The sequence below is a fragment of the Erythrolamprus reginae genome, assembly GCF_031021105.1.
Source record: "Erythrolamprus reginae isolate rEryReg1 chromosome 13 unlocalized genomic scaffold, rEryReg1.hap1 SUPER_13_unloc_2, whole genome shotgun sequence".
NCBI classification, from domain to species: domain Eukaryota; kingdom Metazoa; phylum Chordata; class Lepidosauria; order Squamata; family Dipsadidae; genus Erythrolamprus; species Erythrolamprus reginae.
The window spans coordinates 278,934-297,242 of NW_027248446.1; the positions used below are offsets into that span (position 1 = coordinate 278,934).

Here is an 18,309-nt window from a genome sequence, read left to right on the forward strand (position 1 = left end):
GGGAGGGAGAGAAAAAGATAGAAAGAGACAAAGAGAGGGGGAGAGAAAGGGAGATAAACAGAGGGGGGGAAAAGAGAGAGAGATAAAAAGAGAAAGAGAGAGAGAGGGAGAGAAAGAGATAGAGAGAGACAAAGAGAGAGGGGGAGAGAAAGAGAGAGAGAGAGATAAAAAGAGAAAGAGAGAGAGAGGGAGAGAAAGAGATAGAAATAGACAAAGAGAGGGGGAGAGAAAGAGAAAAAGAAAGGGAGGGAAAAAGAGAAAAAAAGAGAGAAAGAGAGATAAAAAGAGGAAGAGAGAGGGAGGGAGAGAAAGAGATAGAAAGAGACAAAGAGAGGGGGAGAGAAAGGGAGATAAACAGAGGGGGGAAAAAGAGAGAGAGATAAAAAGAGAAAGAGAGAGAGAGGGAGAGAAAGAGATAGAGAGAGACAAAGAGAGAGGGGGAGAGAAAGAGAGAGAAAAAGAGAGAAAGGGAGATAAACAGAGAAAAAGAGAGAGAGAGAGAGATAAAAAGAGAAAGAGAGAGAGAGGGAGAGAAAGAGATAGAAAGAGACAAAGAGGGGGAGAGAAAGAGAGAGAGAAAAAGAGAGAAAGGGAGATAAAAAGAGAAAAAAGAGAGAGAGATAAAAAGAGGAAGAGAAAGAGAGAAAGAGGGGGAGGGAGAGAAAGAGAGAGAAAGTGAAAGAAAGAGAGAGGGGAGAGAGAAAAAAGAGATAAAGAGATATAAAGAGAAAGAGAGAGAGAAAGGGAGACAAAAAGAAATAGAGGGAGAGAAAGACATAAAAGAGAAAGAGAAAAAGAGAGAAAGGGAGAGAAAAAGAGAAAAAGAAAGAGAAAAGGAGAGAGAGAAAGAGAAAGAGAGAGAAAGAGAGAGAGAGAGAGAGAGAGATAGAAAAGCAGGTGGGGAGGCACACCTATTTTGCCAGCCCTTGGATGAGCCATAGGGATCCGGTGTATGTGGAGGGAGGGGTCCCCAGCTTCTGTTCTGCAGAAGGGAAGCTAAAGCCCCCGCATGGGTTATGCAGAGTGCCAGTGTTTGGGGCAAGGTGGGGGGTGGGGGTCTTCCTTAACCCCCATTTCTTTGGCAGGGCTAAGAGGCCTGCCTAGCAGGGCTGGTGTGTTGCTGAAAGTCTTGTCGAGGGAGACCAGTGGAGCCCCCCCCCCCGCTCCCATCCCCAGGGAAGGGGGTTCTGGCATCACTACCACTGACTTTGGAAAGAAGCCCCCGGCCTCTTCAGGGGGTGGAGGGAGGGGTCCATAGTGCAGGGCTGGACAATGGCTGAAGACCAGTTGACTGCAGCTTTCAGAATTCCTCAGCCAGGAATATGGAGAGGACAGTTTGAAAATTTAAAAGGGAAGGAAGGAAGGAGGGAGGGAGGGAGGAAAAGAAAAAGAAGAGAAAAAAGGAAAGAAAGAAAAAGAAAAAAGAAAGAAAGAAACAGAAAGAAAGAAAGAAAGAAAGAGGAAGGAAGGAAGAAGGGAGGGGCCCCCAGACACTTAGGCTGTATGGGGCCCCAAAATTCCTGATGGGGGCCCTGGGGGGGGGAAGAGAAGAGCAGGAGGGAAGGGGCGTGTTTCAATTCTGCCCCTCCTCCTCGGTAGCGAGATCTTTTTCCTGCCCACACCCCTGCCCCAACCAAGCCCTGCTGACCGTGACTTGGTTGGTCAAAGGCAGCGCTTGGGGGTGGGGTATTCTGCAGAGCGCGAGCCCGCATGGTGCTTAGGGGCCACCGTAGCAGCCGACGTCGCGGCGCTGAGCTCTGGAGAGGCCCTCGGGTTCAGACCCTTTCCGTATGTTTTCCTGAGGTAACCAGGAAAGGGCAATTGTTTTTCTCCTTTGGCTTTGGGTCTGCCTGCGTTTCCTCCCACTCTCTCAAGGCGGGGGAGGGGAGGGGAGGGACGGCCAGTGTGAGGAAACCTGGCTCCTCTTTGGCCTTTGCTCAACCTCGCCCCCCTCCCACCTCAGCCTCGGCTGTTCTGGAGAGTCTTGAAGCCCTCCCTCTTCATGGCCTCGAGCCTCTCCCCCCCCCGCCTTACGTGCCCTGCGCTTGCGCTCTGTTGCTCCGTTTGGGTGGCTCGAGGGAACTTTCTACAACGGTCGGTCTCTCGTAGCTTGCCTCTCCCCCCCCCCCCCACCGACTTCATTTTCTGTGAGGGAAGGAAACTTTGGGGGGGAGGGGCAGTGGGAGGACGAGGGTGACGGCCACCAATTTTGTTGAGGCTGAAGACATGCGCGGGGGGGGGGGGGGGCGGCGCGGGACGTTTCTTTTGCAAGGAGGCAGAAGCCGAAGATGAAATGTAGCAGTTTCAGGGCCGCCAACCTCGCAGTAGCTAGAAGGGGAAGGAGGGGAAAAGTTGCAGAGAGAGAAAAAAAGAGAGGAAGGAAGGGAGAGAGGGGGGAGGGAGAGAGAAAGGGAGGAGTGAGGAGAGAGAAATAGAAAGGGAAGGAGAGAGGGAAGGAAGGAGGGGAGAGAGAAAGAAAGAGAAATAGGGAGAGAGAAAAAAGAGAGGGAGGGAAAGAAAGAAAGAAAAAGAAAGCGAAAAGGTGGGAGGGAGAGAAAGAGAGAAATAGAGAGAAAGGAGGGAGGAAGAGAAATAAAAGAGGGAAGAGAGAGAAAGGGGAAGAGAGAGAAAGAAAATTAGGGAGGTAGGAAGAGAGATAGAAATAGAGCGAGGGGAAGGGAAGGAGGGAAGAAGGGAAAGAGAAAAAGGAAGAAAAAGAAAAAGGGAGTGGGAGAAAGAGAGATAAAAGGAGGGAGGAAGAGAGATAGAAAGAAAAAGAAAAAAAATTGTTCCATATAGACCTAATTTTTAATCAAAATCTCCCCCACCCCCACCCCGGTCAATGGTGTCCCTCTTTGCCAATGTTAAAATCTGGTCACTTTAGTCATAGTTTGACATAACATGAGTTTTTATGGATCAGCTCTTGGGCCACATCAAAATGCAAAGTACCACAAACAAATTATTATTAAAATTTGATAAAACAGTTGAAAACTGAATTTAATATAATACAATTTAAAATAAAATTGGAATACAAGATGATTTAAAATGAAATTGAAATACAATACGATTTAAAATGAAGTTGGAATAAAATACATTCTAAAATTAAATTTTAAAAAATACAATAATTTAGATACAGATAAAACATGATAAAATTGTACTTTGATGTTTACATAAATAAATAGAGAAGTGGTGCGTCCATCCAGTGAGAGCCCACCAAAGTTCCTTGGAGACCCTGGAAAGTGACTTTGTTCGTCTTTGGGGTCTGTGTATTGTTGGCCTCTAAGTTCAGGGTGTTGTGTCACTAGAACCACCAGCTGAAGATGAGGAGGCAGCCTCCATCACTGTGGAATCCACATACAGCAATCCATCAATTCCCACATCACCATAATTGATGAAAGACAATGTCAGACTTTCAGGCCTGGTCGACAATGTGATGGTTGCAGCAATTTGCCCTTGGGCAAAAGAAGCACAGATTGAACATTTTAATAATAATGAAATAGTAAGCAAGAAACAAAACAATGGATAAAACTGAGCAGCCAAATTAACATTTAAGGATTCTAGTTTTCTTTCCTGTTAGCTTCCATAGTCCAAGCATCCCAACCCAAAATGCCAAAGCAAGAAATGCAAAACCATAAAATGTATTAAGAATTAAATAAGAGCAAAAGCAATAACTTGGGTTAGATTTTACGATTGGGTAGAAAAAAAAATTTAAAAAGTAAAATTAAAGAATTAATAAATGTCAGATAATTTGGAGAGAATAAGATCTTTGCTAAGACTTGATGTATATTATGTAAATATACTGCTCAAAAAAATAAAGGGAACAAACTACACAATATAACTCCAAGTAAATCAAACTTTTGTGAAATCAAACTGCCTACTTAGGAAGCAACACTGATTAACAATAAATTTCACATGTCAGCACATTCAACTTTGTACAGAACAAAGTATTGAATGAGAATATTTTATTCATTCAGATCTAGGATGTGTTCTTTGAGTATTCCCTTTATTTTTTTGTGCAGTGTATAATCCGTGTAATAGTAAATAAGCACTGTTAGAATTGTATTACAGGCATGCCACAAATTGTCCAACATTTATTTTAATGTTGAGGGGTTTTTTCTGTGTGTGTTTTATTTTTTGTACTTTATGTGTTATAAATAGTTTATTTTTAATTTAAAAAAACCAATAACAGAATATATTTTAAAAAGAAAAATAAAGAAAAATAGAAAACCAAAATAGTTCAAACACTTACCAAACATTACATTGTCGTACAAGGCAGAAGGTCTGGCATCCATCATTCATCAGTTATGGTGATGTTGGGGTTGATGGATTCGGGGATGTAGGGTTCCACAGTGATTATGGCAGCCTCCACATCTTCAGTTCGTGGCTCTGGTGACACTTGCAGACACCAATTTCTGTGGTTTGAAGAAAAAAATGAATTAACTGTAACTGACTTGTTTTCTTAACAATGCTAATAAAGCTTATTCTTAAAAGGGGATCCATTGCTGGAGCTTTTAAAGAAAAGATTGGGGGCTGGGCTAGAAGACCTTCAAAGTCCCTTCTGTCATATTCTGTTAAATTCTGCCTACTCGAAACTGCCAGCAACCAGCCGTGACAGGCAAAGCACAGATCCCACCCTTGCTCAAGGATGGAAGGCTAAGAATAAGCCACCTTTGGTATTCTTGCGTGGGTCACGAAGCAGAGCCCTGAATGCTGACCCTAGGATGGCCAGGTTGTGTGGGGCTTCCCAAGAAGTGACCATCCAAACCTTGGTTCAACCCCACCTGTGTCCATGGACTTGGACATCAAATAATATCCATCACCCATGGCAGAAACCTAATTCCTCCAAAACAGGCCTGGCAGGTTCACTTCCTATTTGCCAAAAGAACCTCAAGGCACAAGACCCGAGGTGCAGCCTAAAAGAAAGGCTCTTCCACTTCATCCCTTTTCCTTGTTCAAGGACAGAAGAGACTCTGAAAGCCCCCTCCATCTTTGGGGCCTCTTCAGCACAGATCCCAAAGGGGCTTTTCAAAAGACAGCCAGGATTTATTGGGTTTTTCTCCTTGAAAACATTTCGCTTCCCATGCTAGAACTTCTCCAGTTTTTTTTATTTTTTTATTGGCTTTTGAAAGACAAAACAAAACACAATGACAACAAAGCCCAAAACAGAATAAGAAGCAAGAACATATTTACAATTACATTTCTGTTTCTTCAGTTTCACCATTTTTTGCATTTAACTTATTTCTCACTTTCCTCAATCCAATTATAAAATTTATCCCACACAGTGTAATATTCTTCTTCCTGTTTATTCTGTAACTCTAGAGTAAGTCTACTCCATTTTGCGCATTCTAGTATTTTTTTTAATTACCGTATCCTTGTTTGGTAAGTTCCCCCCTCCCCAGTTCTGTGCAAAGATCAGTCGGGCCACCATTAATACATGTACTACCAAATAATAGTTCGCTTTTTCATGTTGTCCTCTGATTATTCCTAGTAAATATATCTGGGGTTTAAATTCTAATTTAAACTTTAATATCTCTTTTACCATATTTTGAACCATAATCCAGAATTTCCTTGTTTCTGGGCATAACAAACACACGTGGTAATAAGTACATTGCATTGACTTACATTTCCAGCAATCACTTTTACTTTTGGGTAAATTTTGGCTAACTTTGCTGGGGCATGGGCCATTGGTAAAACATTTTACATTGACTCTCTCTGTATGGAACCGAGATTGTTAAGTTGAAATTAACTTTCCAGATCTTTTCCCAATCTTCTAGTTGAACAGTGTAGCCAAAGTTGGTCATCCAGGCAATCATGTTTTCCTTTACCACTTCTTCTACGTTTTCATAATTTAACAAAAAATTATACATCTTGATAATAAAATGGTTATAAACACAAGTAAAAACAGTAAAAATATCACTAAAATCACATATATAATTAAAAAACCATAATTACTAACAATCGGTCTTAATTCCAGGCCTTCTTCTATCTTCTTTCCTTTGCTTTCCCTTTCTTTTCCCTTTCCAGCCCCAGAGGAAGAATCCGCGGTTCTGCATTGGGGGGGGGGGGGGGCGTAGAGAAGCGTTTATCTCTGCCGTTGGAGGTGGGAGGGGCCAGAACGAGGGACAGCACCAATGGGAATTCTCCCTGATTGAGCGTCATTGGTTTCTAAGCAGAGTCCTTTGTGGCTTCACTTGGAGGAGAGAGAGAAACGGGGAGAGTGGGAGGGGGTAGGGAGGGGGGATTTTAGCCTGAAGTACCAACTGAGACTTCTTCTCTGGACTGAACTCTCTCCTCCAGGGGGTGAAGTCAAGGTAGAGTCTACATAGGATCGAAATCCCAATCTCCTGAACCAGGAAGAGCCAGCTAAATCCCACCACTCCTCCCTTCCCTGTATTTTCTCTTTCGTCCTCTCTCTCTCTCTCCTTCTCTCATCCTCCCCAAGTCATTTAGCCCAAGGTCTTTCCAAGGCCTTTCACTCCCCGTTTTTTCTATTCATTCCACAGACTTTTTTTTTAAAAAAAATCTAAATTAAAATTTTAACCTATGAAGATCTATTAGATAGAAACGGATACCTCAAGACCAGAGAAAAACTGAAAAACAAAGGGAAAGAAATTGATTGGTTTGTGTACTATCAAATACAGAGTAGATATTAAAAAAACTTGGTAGAATTTGGAATTAGTAAAAAATATAATAGACAAATTTTTATTAGGTTCAGAAAGGAAATTTATTACCAAGATGTATAATTTTTTGTTAAATTATGAAAACTTAGAAGAAATGGCAAAGGAAAACATGATTGCCGGGATGACCAACTTAGGCTACACTGTTCAACTAGAAGATTGGGGAAAGATCTGGAAAGTTAATTTTAACCCAGAAAGAGGTGATGTAATTTTTTTACAAAAATATTCGGGTTAAAAAGTTATTCTAAAAATTATCCTAAAATAATTTTACTTATTCCAAGATTCCTTTGATTCCTATTTTATTTCATTATCAAATTTTAATGTCTATCATGAAATTATCTATGTCATGTTATCTGTCATATTACCTTTTAGAATTCTAAATCCTAGAGTCAGCCACGGAAGCTAACAAGCAAACAAATAAAACTGAAGAGCTCTTACCTCAAATACAGCTTTTCCTACATAATAGAGGAAAATATCCATGATGGAAATAAAATAAACCCTAACTAAGCTAAACTTCTGTTTAATATATTATACAAATACAATATACGAAATATACGGATATATTATATATATAATATGAAGTAAATAGATGAATAAGTATTTTGTAAAATAGAACAAACCTAAACTACATCAATAAAATTAAATAAAAACAGAAGCAACGTAACCAACCAATCCTCAGTAACTAAGTAAAGCACCCACACAGAGATAAAAGCTCAGGTGAATAATACCTTTCATTCAGCCCACCCAAAGGTTTCATTTACTTCTCCTTTGTGAACTCATGCACCTGTCAGAAGGATTATGAGGTGTGACCTCATGAGGGAAAAGCCAAGCAAACTGAATAGCTGAATTAATGCTACTCAGTGTTTTATCTATTTTTCTATTTTGGTAGAAAAGTAAATACCAAATCCTGCTGATGCATTTGGTGGAACAAGAGGCTGAAATAACAAGAAAAAAGCAACAGAAAAATTAGTGTCCCTGAAGAAAGCAGGGAGATGTCTGGAGAAATACGCACCGTTGAGAGTGTAAAAGTGGAAAAAGAGCAGGAGTTATTTATGTCTGTGGGAGAGTAAATTACGCTGTGGATGTTGCTCCTACAAACTTCAAGAAATACACAGTATTTTAACTTAACCATTCACAGCGTCCCTTTATTTTCGGGCCTGAGATGATGAATTACATAGAGGTAGTTCTCAAATTATGACCATAATTAAGCCCAAAATTTATGTTGCTTAGTGAAAAATTTGTTAAGTGAATTTTGCTCCATTTTAGGAGTTTTCTTACTACACTTGTTAAGTGAATCAGTAAAGTTGTTAAATTAGTAACATGGTTTGTTAAGTGAATCTGGAAGGGAAAAGGAAAATGGAAAGAGAAAGGGAAAGGAGGGGAGTGGAAGGGCTGAAAAGCCAAGTCTCAGGATCTCATGGATCCCTTTGGCTCAGGCAGTGGGATTCCTCGCAGGTTCCCCCTCTGCACAAAGCGAAGGGGTCGTGGAAAGACTGCCCAGCCCAGAATGGGGCTTCAGGCGATGCCCGGACGGAGAAACGCCGGAGAGGATGAGAAAGGCCGCCTACAACCAGCCAAGCCCATTGTGCGAGGAACCCCCGAAGCCCCCGCGGCTCTTTTGGGAGGGACGGAGAGGATGCGGCCGCTCAGTCCCTAATAGGGAGGGGCTGCATTGGGGGGGGGAAAGCATCTGCCTGGAACTTGGAAGACGGAGGGCCCAAAAAAGCGGAAGGGCCAATGGGAATCCCCCTTTCTTCAGCGTCATCGGTCTCCGGGCAGAGTCTCCCTGGACTTCACCTGAGAGAGTCGAGTTCAGGGGCAGAGAGAGAAGTGGAGGAAGGGGGAGGGAGGGAGGGGGATAGTCTCAGTCTTGGGGGGCTCCAGCTCAAGGGGGGTCATAGCAGCCCTGGAGGGAGAGTGGACTTCCTCCTGCCCTCCCCCATCCATCCATCATGCAGTGGGGCTGCAGAGGGTGACTGAAGGGGAGACTCAGCCCCACAGCCAGGGGGACTTGGGGGTCTCAGAGGGCGGACTGAGGAGTCCCTGGCAGTGGTGGGATTAAAAGAATTGAAGAACCGGTTCTGTGTCCTAATGAGGATTTTAATCCTCCCTCCATCCCTCCCACGGCTGCCTGCCATCTGGTGGGACCCCCTTCCTGGGGATGTTCCTCCCGGCCCTCCCCTCCCTATTTTGAAACAGACAAATAAATAACAATTAAAAATAATGAAAAACAATCAATCAATCAAACAAACAAACAACAAAAGAAATCATAATATCAGCAAACATTCAGTATTTCTGCATTGCTACATCGGATATTTCATTACATCCTATAATAATATACATATTAATTAATTATGGTAATATTCATATGATTTCATACAATCACAAAATCCCGATTCAAATCATTCATCAATCACAGGTGATTTAGTGCTTCGGATGATAATGAGTCTCTTATTACTTTTATTCATTTTTCAATACTACATAGTTGCCCTGCCTGGTTGATGCTCTCGGGAGCAACTATATAAAATAAACACCATCCTCATTCTTTTACTCTTAAATCTGCTCTTCTCTGTAATCCACTTTTCTCTCTGCCCCTGAACTCGACTCCCTCAGGTGAGGACCAGGGAGTCTCTGCCCGGAGACAGATGACGCTGAAGAAAATTGAATTCCCATTGGTCCTTCCGATTTTCTGGGCCCTTCCTATTCCGAACTTCCAGGCAAACGCTCGGTCTCTGGAGCTGAGTGGCCGCATTTTCTCCTTCCCTCCCGAAAGAGCCGCCGGGGGTTCCTCGCACAACGGACCTCGCTGGTTGTAGGCGGCCTTTCTCGGCCCCTCCGGCGTTTCTCCGGCCGGGCGTCGCCTGAAGCCCCATTCTGGGCTGGGCAGCCTTTCCGCGATCCCTTCGCTTGGCACAGAGGGGGAACCGGTGGGGAATCCCACTGCCTGAGCCAAAGGGATCCCGGAGATCCTGAGACTTGGCTTTTCAGCCCTTCCCTTCCTCTCCCTTTCTGTCCTTCCTCTATCTATCTTCTTTTCCCTTTCCCTCCCCTTCCTTTCTCTTTCCCTTTCCCTTTATTTTCCCATTTGTTTCCTTTCCTTTCTCTCTTTTTTCTTTTCCTTTCTTTTTATGTCCTTCTATCTTCCTTTCATTTCAATTTCTTTTTCCTTTCCTTCTTATCTATCTATCTATCTATCTATCTATCTATCTATCTATCTATCTATCTATCTATCTATCTATTATTTCATTTATATGCTGCTCACTCCAAAAGGAACTCTGAACGGCTAACAATGGTTATAAACACAAGTAAAAACAGTAAAAATATCACTAAAATCACATACATAATTTTAAAAAAAGATAAACACTAACAATCGATCTTAATTCCAGGCCTTCTTCTATCTTCTTTCCTTTCCCTTTCTTTTCCCTTTCCAGCCCCAGAGGAAGAATCCGCGGTTCTGCAAGGGGAGGGGGTCGCCAAGAAGCGTTTATCTCGGCCGTTGGAGGTGGGAGGGGCCAGCACGGGGCACAGCACCAATGGGAATTCTGCCTGCTTGAGCGTCATCGGCTTCTGCGCAGAGTCCTTTGTGGCTTCACCTGAAGGAGGAGAGAGAGAAGCGGGGAAAGTGGGAGGGGGGAGGGAGGGGGGGATATTGGCTTCTTCTCTGGGCGGAACTGTCTCCTCCAGTGGATGAAGTCAAGGGAGAGTCTGCCCGGAGACCGATGACGCGGCAGAAGGGAGAATTCTCATTGGTCCCCCTTTCTGGATGCTCCCAATTCCTAATTTTGAGGAAGCCCCATTCTGGACTCAGCAGCGTTTCCACGATTCCTTGGCGCAGAGAGGGAACAGGCGGGGAATCCCACTTTCTAATCCAAAGGGACCCACGGGATCTTGAGCCAGGTACTTTTCTAGGGGGAGGGGGGCTCAGGAGGGGAGGGATGAGGCAGGACGGGGTCATGCAAGGGAGGCCAGAAGGAGGGGACAGGATCAGGCAATTTAGCCGGTTCAGATGAACACAACAACAGAGTTGAAAGGGACCTTACAGGTCATCTAGTCCAAACCTCTGTCCAAGCAGGAGACCCTACATCTGCCTCTATCTAGGATCGAACTCCCAACCTCCTGAACCAGGGTGGACCATCTAAATCCCACCACTCCTCCCTTCCCTGTATTTTCTCTTCCCTCCCTCCTTTCCTCCTTCCTCCTCCTCTCTCTCTCCTTCTCTCTCCCTCCCCAAGTCATTTAGCCCCAGATCTTTCCAAGGTCTTTCACTCCTCGTTTTTTCATTCCACAGACTTTTTCAAAATAAAAAATAATTTTAATTGAACAGTTTTAAAACATATAAATACCTATGGATAAAACCAACTTTCAAAAGACACCACATAACATTACATAAACAGTAAAAATTAATATTCATTTAGCAATGTTGCATATCAGTATATCTTCTGTGTATCTATAACACTTGTTCATTAACTTATCTATATTCACATAATTCATTAAAATCCAACCCATTACAATTATTTCTATCTCATAATGTCTTGTCTACATCTATTCATCTTCCACCTTATTTCCTCTATTATTGCTAACTATTTAACTTAACTTTTGTTCCAACCAATCATACCAATTATTCCACATTTTATAAATTTCTGTTTCCTTTTTATCATGAATTTCTATGGCTAATTTGCAGATTTCCAAGCATTTTAATATTCTAATATCTGAATGTCTGACATCATGCATCAATTATGGTGATGTGGGAATTGATGGGTTGCTGTATGGGGGTTCCACAGTGATGGAGGCTGCCTCCTCATCTTCAGAGGGTGGTTCTGGTGACGCAATACCCTGAACGCAGAGGCCAAACCATGCACAGACCCCAAAGATGAACAAGGTCACTTTCCAGGGTCTCCAATGAACTTTTGTGGGCTCTCGGTGGATGGCCCCACCAGTTCTCTATTTATTTATGTAAACATCAAATTATAATTTTATCATATCTTATCTATATCTTAAATTATTGTATTTTGTTCAATTTAATTTTAGAATTAAATTGATTGGAATGCTTGAAAATCTGCATTTTACTCCAACTTCATTTTAAACCATATTGTATTCCAATTTCATTTAAAATTATATTATATTAAATTCAATTTTAAATTGTTTTATCAAATTTCAATAATTATTTGTTTCTGCAACTTTGCACTTTGATATGGCTCAAGAGCTAATCAATAAAAACTCATGTCGAACTATGACAGTATATAATATATGTGTGGGGGTGAGTGGGGAAACTGTTGAGAATTTAATATCAAATTCTGGGAGAAAAGTCAGGGTTGCTATCTAAAAGTTCTCAGTCTTTGTTCCAAATTTTTGCAGAGCTCTTCCTTTTGTGAAATTAGTTGGAGATTTTTCTGTTGTGTTCCTGTCAATTACGAAGAACAGAGAGAAATTAGACTCATTGGGTTTTTTTACTTGAAACTCTTAAATAATATTTCATGGAATTTCATGTATTTGTGTGGAGTTGTGCATATAAAAACCCAACTTTGCTATTTCTGCTATAACAATCAGGAGGTGTCTGGCTGGCCGGCTGTCTGTCTTTCTTCTTTCTTCTTTCTTTCTTTCTTTCTTTCCTTCTTTCTTTCCTTCCTTCTTTCTTTCCTTCCTCCTTCCTTTCTTCCTTCTTTCTTTCTTTCGGTCCCACAGAGTTGGCCTTCTCCGGGTCCCGTCGACTAAACAATGCCGTCTGGCGGGACCCAGGGGAAGAGCCTTCTCTGTGGCGGCTCCAACCCTCTGGAACCAGCTCCCCCCTCAGATTAGGATAGCCCCCACCCTCCTTGCCTTTCGCAAACTTCTTAAAACTCACCTCTGCCGTCAGGCATGGTGGAACTGAAAGATCTCCCCCTTGCCCATGTTGTTTTGGTGTTAGATTGATTGTGTGCTTGTTTTTTTAATATTCTGGGGTTGTTTTTTATGAATTTTTTAGCTTAAATTGTAATTGGATTGGTGGGTATTGGATTTGTTATTATGTATTGTTTTTACCTTGTTGTGAGCCGCCCCAAGTTTGCGGAGAGGGGCGGCATATAAATCCAATAAATCTAATCTAATCTAATCTTTCCTCCTTCCTTCTTTCCTTCCTTCCTTCCTTCCTTCTTTTTTCTTTCCTCCTTCCTTCCTTCCTTCTTTCTTTCTTTCCTTCCTCCTTCCTTCCTTCCTTCTTTCTTTTTCTTTCTTTCTTTCTTTTTATTTATATGCTGCTCACTCCGAATAGGACTCAGAGCGGCTAACAATAATCATAAATACAACAATAAGAAAAATAGAGCAATAAAATCAGCAATGCAATAAAAACAATAATATCCTACAAAACCATTCCTACTTGCAGTCAATCCTAATTCCAGGCCTGCAGGAAAAGCCAGGATTTAACAGCTTTCTGGAAGACATTCTACTTTCCCACATCCACGTTACAACCAACCACACACAAGGATGAGGAAGAAATTGACTCCATGGTGATTTGCAGATTGTGCTGTGTGTACACACTTCTGCCCTTAAACCTCCTAAACTTTACATGCAACAAATGTAAATTAATCCAACAAATTGAGGAAAAAATAGAAAACCTGGAGAAAAACCTAAAAAGTCTGAAACACAAACATCAAAATGAGAAAGTCCAACAAACTCCTAGTAGAGCCAACACCTCAGAGGAGCAAAACAGAATCAAACCCCCAGAGCAGTGATGGCGAACCTTTTTTTCCTTGGGTACCAAAAAAGCATTGCTTGCTTGCGCGAGTGCCCACACCCATAATTCAATGCCTGGGGAGGGCAAAAACAACTTTCCTCACCCCCCCCCAAGACCCTCTGGAGGCTGGAAATGGCCTGTTTCCCAACTTCTGGAAGCAAAAAATCCCCTCCCAGAGCTTCTATGTGAGCCAAAAATCAGCTGGCCGGCACACACATGCCTGTTGGAGCTCAGCGAGGGCAACAGTTCATGTGCCAGTAGATGTGGCTCCACCTGCCACCTGTGGTCCCCATGCCATAGATTCCCCATCTCTGCCCCAGAGGATGAAAACGAATGGACACATGTCACACAAAGAAGGAAAAACAAACCAAATACAAAACCACCACCAATTCCAACCCGCCCTCTTCCAAACCCACTGCCTACAAGCAACAAACACCTGGGACTCTTCACACAAGAGAACCCACAAATAATTGACAATGATTCACCAGAAAGAAAGCACAAAAAAACAGTGCTAACTGACACCACCGCAACAAAGAAAAAGACCCCCCACACCGACCCAATGAAAAGGAAAAAGGTGGTGATGGGTGACTCAATTCTCAGGGGAACTGAACCTGCCATCTGCAAACCAGACAATCAAACCAGGAGTTGGGGTGGCGCAGCAGGTGGAGTGCTGTGGGTCAGTGGTTCAAATCTCACCATCAGCTCAAGGTTGACTCAGCCTTCCATCCTTCCGAAGTGGGTAAAATGAGGACCCGGATCGTGGGGGCAATATGCTGGCTCTGTTAAAAAGTGCTATTGCTAATATGTTGTAAGCTGCCCTGAGTCTAAAGAGAAGGCGGCATAAAAATTGAATAAATAAAATAAATAAAATAAATCAGAGATGTGTGCTGCCTCTCTGGAGCTAAAATCTCTGATTTAATGCAAAACCTTACCAAAATAATAAAGCTCACTTACTGCCCCCTACTGGTGATCCATGGGGGAAACAAAGGACACAGGGAAAGACCTGAATCAAATTTATTTATTTTATTTATTTATTGGATTAGTATGCGACCCCTCTCCGTAGACTCGGGGTGGCTAACAACAGTAATAAAAAACATCATATAAATCCAATACTATTCTGGGACCAGAATATCTCCGAGACCGCCTTCTGCCGCACGAATCCCAGCAACCGATTAGGTCCCACAGAGTCGGCCTTCTCCGGGTCCCGTCAACTAAACAATGTCGGTTGGCGGGCCCCAGAGGAAGAGCCTTCTCTGTGGCGGCACCGGATCTCTGGAACCAACTCCCCCCAGAGATCAGAACTGCCCCTACTCTTCCTGCCTTCCGTAAACTCCTCAAAACCCACCTTTGCCGTCAGGCATGGGGGAATTAAACATCTTCCCCTGGGCACGTTTAATTTATACATGGTATGCTTGTGTGTGTGACTGTTAGGATATGGGGTTTTTAAATCTTTAAATATTTTAATTAATTGGATCATTTATGAATTGTTTTCACTTGTTGTGAGCCGCCCCAAGTCTTCGGAGAGGGGCGGCATACAAATCCAAATAATAAATAAATAAATAAATAAATAAATAAATAAATAAATAAATAAAAACAACTAAAAACTCTTATTGTAAAAGCCAAACATCCCTACAAACAAACATAACATGCATAAATTGTAAAGGCCTAGGGGGAAAGAATATCTCAGTTCCCCCATGCCTGACGGCAGAGGTGGGTTTTAAGGAGCTTACAAAAGGCAAGGAGGGGGGGCAATTCTAATCTCCGGAGGGAGTTGGTTCCAGAGGGCTGGGGCCACCACAGAGAAGGCTTTTCCCCTGGACCCCGCCAAACGACATTGTTTTGTTGGCGTGACCCGGAGAAGGCCCACTCTGTGGGACCTAACCGGTCGCTGGGATTCGTGCGGCAGAAGGCGGTCCCGGAGATATTCTGGTCCGATGCCATGAAGGGCTTTATAGGTCATAACCAACACTTTGAATTGTGACCGGAAATTGATTGGCAACTAATGCAGACTGCGGAGTGTTGGCGTAACATAGGCATACCTTGGGAAGCCCGTGATTGCTCTCGCAGCTGCATTCTGCACAATCTGAAGTTTCCGAACACTTTTCAAAGGTAGCCCCATGTAGAGAGCATTACAGTAGTCGAACCTCGAGGTGATGAGGGCATGAGTGACTGTGAGCAGTGAGTCCCGGTCCAGGTAGGGCCGCAACTGGTGCACCAGGCAAACCTGGGCAAACGCATGGGCAACACAGTCCAAAAGATAGGTGCACAGGTGGTTTTTTTCTTCCATTCTACCCACAAGAGGATGAAATCCGGCCAGAGAACACACAATCCCACAAATAAATCATTGGCTGAAGGGTTGGTGTTTCTTCAAGTAAAGATGTTCAAAAGTCCTTATTAGAATGGGCCTAAAAAAAAAACAGATGGGTTTTTTCCAGCTTTAGTTGTCCTACTCACTGCCTGAGGAGGCCAGTTAGGATTTAAAGGCCAGAGCACAGATTGCACCATAAAGGGAGCGAGAGAAACAGCTAAAGCATGGAAAGGCCCAGGGGAGGAATGACAGTGGAATTATGGGTGTTGAAGTCCACTCATCTTCAGGTTCCTAAGCTAACCAGTTTTCTTCTAACTTCCCTCTGGGTTTGTGTATGTGTGTGTGTGAGAGAAAGAGAGACACAGAGAAAAGTTTATTTTAATTCTTCAAAGTTAAAAGTTTTTTTAAAAATTCTGCAAAGTTCTGGTAACTAGTTTTTCACTAAAGTTGCATCAGCCCTTTTGTGTGGAGCCTTTGAGCTTTAACTTTCAAAATAAAGTTAAATACATGTTGGCTTTAACTCAGCAGGCAGCTATTTCAGATCTGTGAGATGCTCTGGCATTAATTGGCCCCTGGGATTTTGTCTTCGTGCCAACTAATCTCAGATTTGTTTGTTTCTTCAGACACAGTTGCCATATATTCCCTCCGGCGTCAGTTTCAAGCATGCAGCTCCCAAACCTCTCAATTCTAGATCACCAATTTAATTCTATCTCTGCCACTGTTATTATGTGCCATATGGGGATTATTTCCCTTTCATTTCTCTCCAGAGAATTCCCCAAAGTTGAATTATCCAGGGATCTCTCCTGAGAGGGAGAATTATGATTAAAGTTTCAGCTCTGCTCTTTGGCTGAATCCTCCAGGGGAGACTTTGGGCAGAGAAATATGGAGTTTGGAGACAGGCAGTCTGTGCTCTTGCATGTACATCTCTCATTTCCAGTTGAAGCTGTGTTTCAATCAGGAAAGCAACTGTATCATATTCCACCTTCTGAGAATCTTCTGAATTCTTCTAATTCTTCTTTAGGAACAGGAAGAGATTGATTGAGTCACCCCATGAATTATGGACCTCCTCCTTCTGCTTCTGGTGCTGCTTTTGTCCCATCCAGTCTCAGGGAAGCTGAGAAGGAAATGCCTACTGAGTTTGGAGCATCAGGATGGAAAACAACCACCGAGCTTTTACAGCCCAGGAGACCATCTCATTGGTATAGTCACCACTGGAAAGGAAACATTGCCTACAAAGTTGCTTTTCAACGTGGTTCCTTCTATTCAGTTTGTTTTCCATGATTTGTAAGTCATTTAGGGTGATGGAGTTGTGCTCCCTCTGTTCTAACACTCTCCTTATTTTCTGTTTCCCTCCCATTTATTCCTATATTGGGGAACATGTCTAATTTCCTGAATGATTTTGATTTCCACGGCTTCTCACTTTTGTCTGGTTTTGTGAAAGAGACTCAAAAAGGGGTCTGAGAAAAAGCTGAAAGGGCTGCAGATTATTTTCCTCTCTCTGTTCAATCCTTAATTTATCCCTTCAATAATGAGTTTAATTTAAAGTTGTAGTGGAATCAGTTGTAGTTGTCATACCTCAGCCAATTTCCATATCTGTGTAACTGATCATTGCTTTTGGTTCAATCCTCACTTAATGGTCAGCAGGCTTGTGGAAGATTATATATTAAAAGAAGTATTGTTGTTGCCGTTGATCATAATAACACTTTTTTTTACAATAGGGATGTTAATGATTTTTTCTTTAGCTTTTTATTACTTTTCAACATTCAACTGATCAACAAGAATTCCCAGTTCCTGCACAACCTCACACTCGGCTACAACCTCCATAACAACTATATGAGCACTTTCCGCACTTCAGATGCCTTGCTGGACATTCTCTCCACTGGAGAAGCCAATGTCCCCAACTACAGCTGTGGAAGGAAGGACAACCTTCTGGCTCTTCTTGATTTAGCTAGCAAGGAAATCTCCATCCAGATGTCAACACTAGTAGGTACCTACAAAGTCCCACAGGTTTGTGTGTGTTTTTCTCCATCTGGTAAATGTTGGGTGATGCTGGGTGAGCAACAGATGCAACCATGTCTTCTTCATGGAATTCAAGAGCTGCTTTTCTCCATATTAGCAAAAATGTCAATGTTTTTCCCCATTATGTTCATGTTGAGATTAATGATAAAAGGCCTGAAATGAAAGCAATACATTCTCTGGAGAAGACATTCTACCAATATTTAACTGATCAAAAATATCCCTAGTTGTTGGGGCCTCTATTGGCATCTTTATTTTAGAAGACAAAACCTGCAATTATAGACCAATTGGACTAGCAGACATTGTGGCTAAAATTTATGCCACGATCCTCTTAGTTAAACTAGAGTATTTTTTTTTTATTTTTTCTCCACCTTAAGATAAAAATCATAGGGTCGATCCTCTTAGTTAAACTTGAGAAACATGCATTCCTTGCAGAAGAACTAGAAGGTTTTAGGTAAAGTTAAAAGCTATATAGATTTTATAAGAAATAATACATGTTAATAATCATATATTGGCTCAAATTGGTTTGAAATATCTAATCTGTATCAGTGAGGTGAAACAAGATTTGCTGGCTTTCTAGATGTTAGTGCAGCTTTTGA

General features: G+C 42.4%; 1 protein-coding gene across 1 annotated transcript in view; it reads right to left on the reverse strand.

Moving 5' to 3' along the window:
• Window positions 1-12,535, reverse strand: part of LOC139155167 (vomeronasal type-2 receptor 26-like) — a 29,305-nt gene extending 16,770 nt beyond the window's left edge. Inside the window, exons 1-3 of the mRNA XM_070730251.1 lie at window positions 12,520-12,535; window positions 10,152-10,270; window positions 9,480-9,621 (exon numbers count right to left, since the gene is read on the reverse strand). Of these exons, the coding sequence (XP_070586352.1) occupies window positions 9,480-9,621; window positions 10,152-10,270; window positions 12,520-12,535 (277 nt within the window). The remainder of the gene's footprint in view (window positions 1-9,479; window positions 9,622-10,151; window positions 10,271-12,519) is intronic.
• Window positions 12,536-18,309: the final 5,774 nt, after the last annotated feature.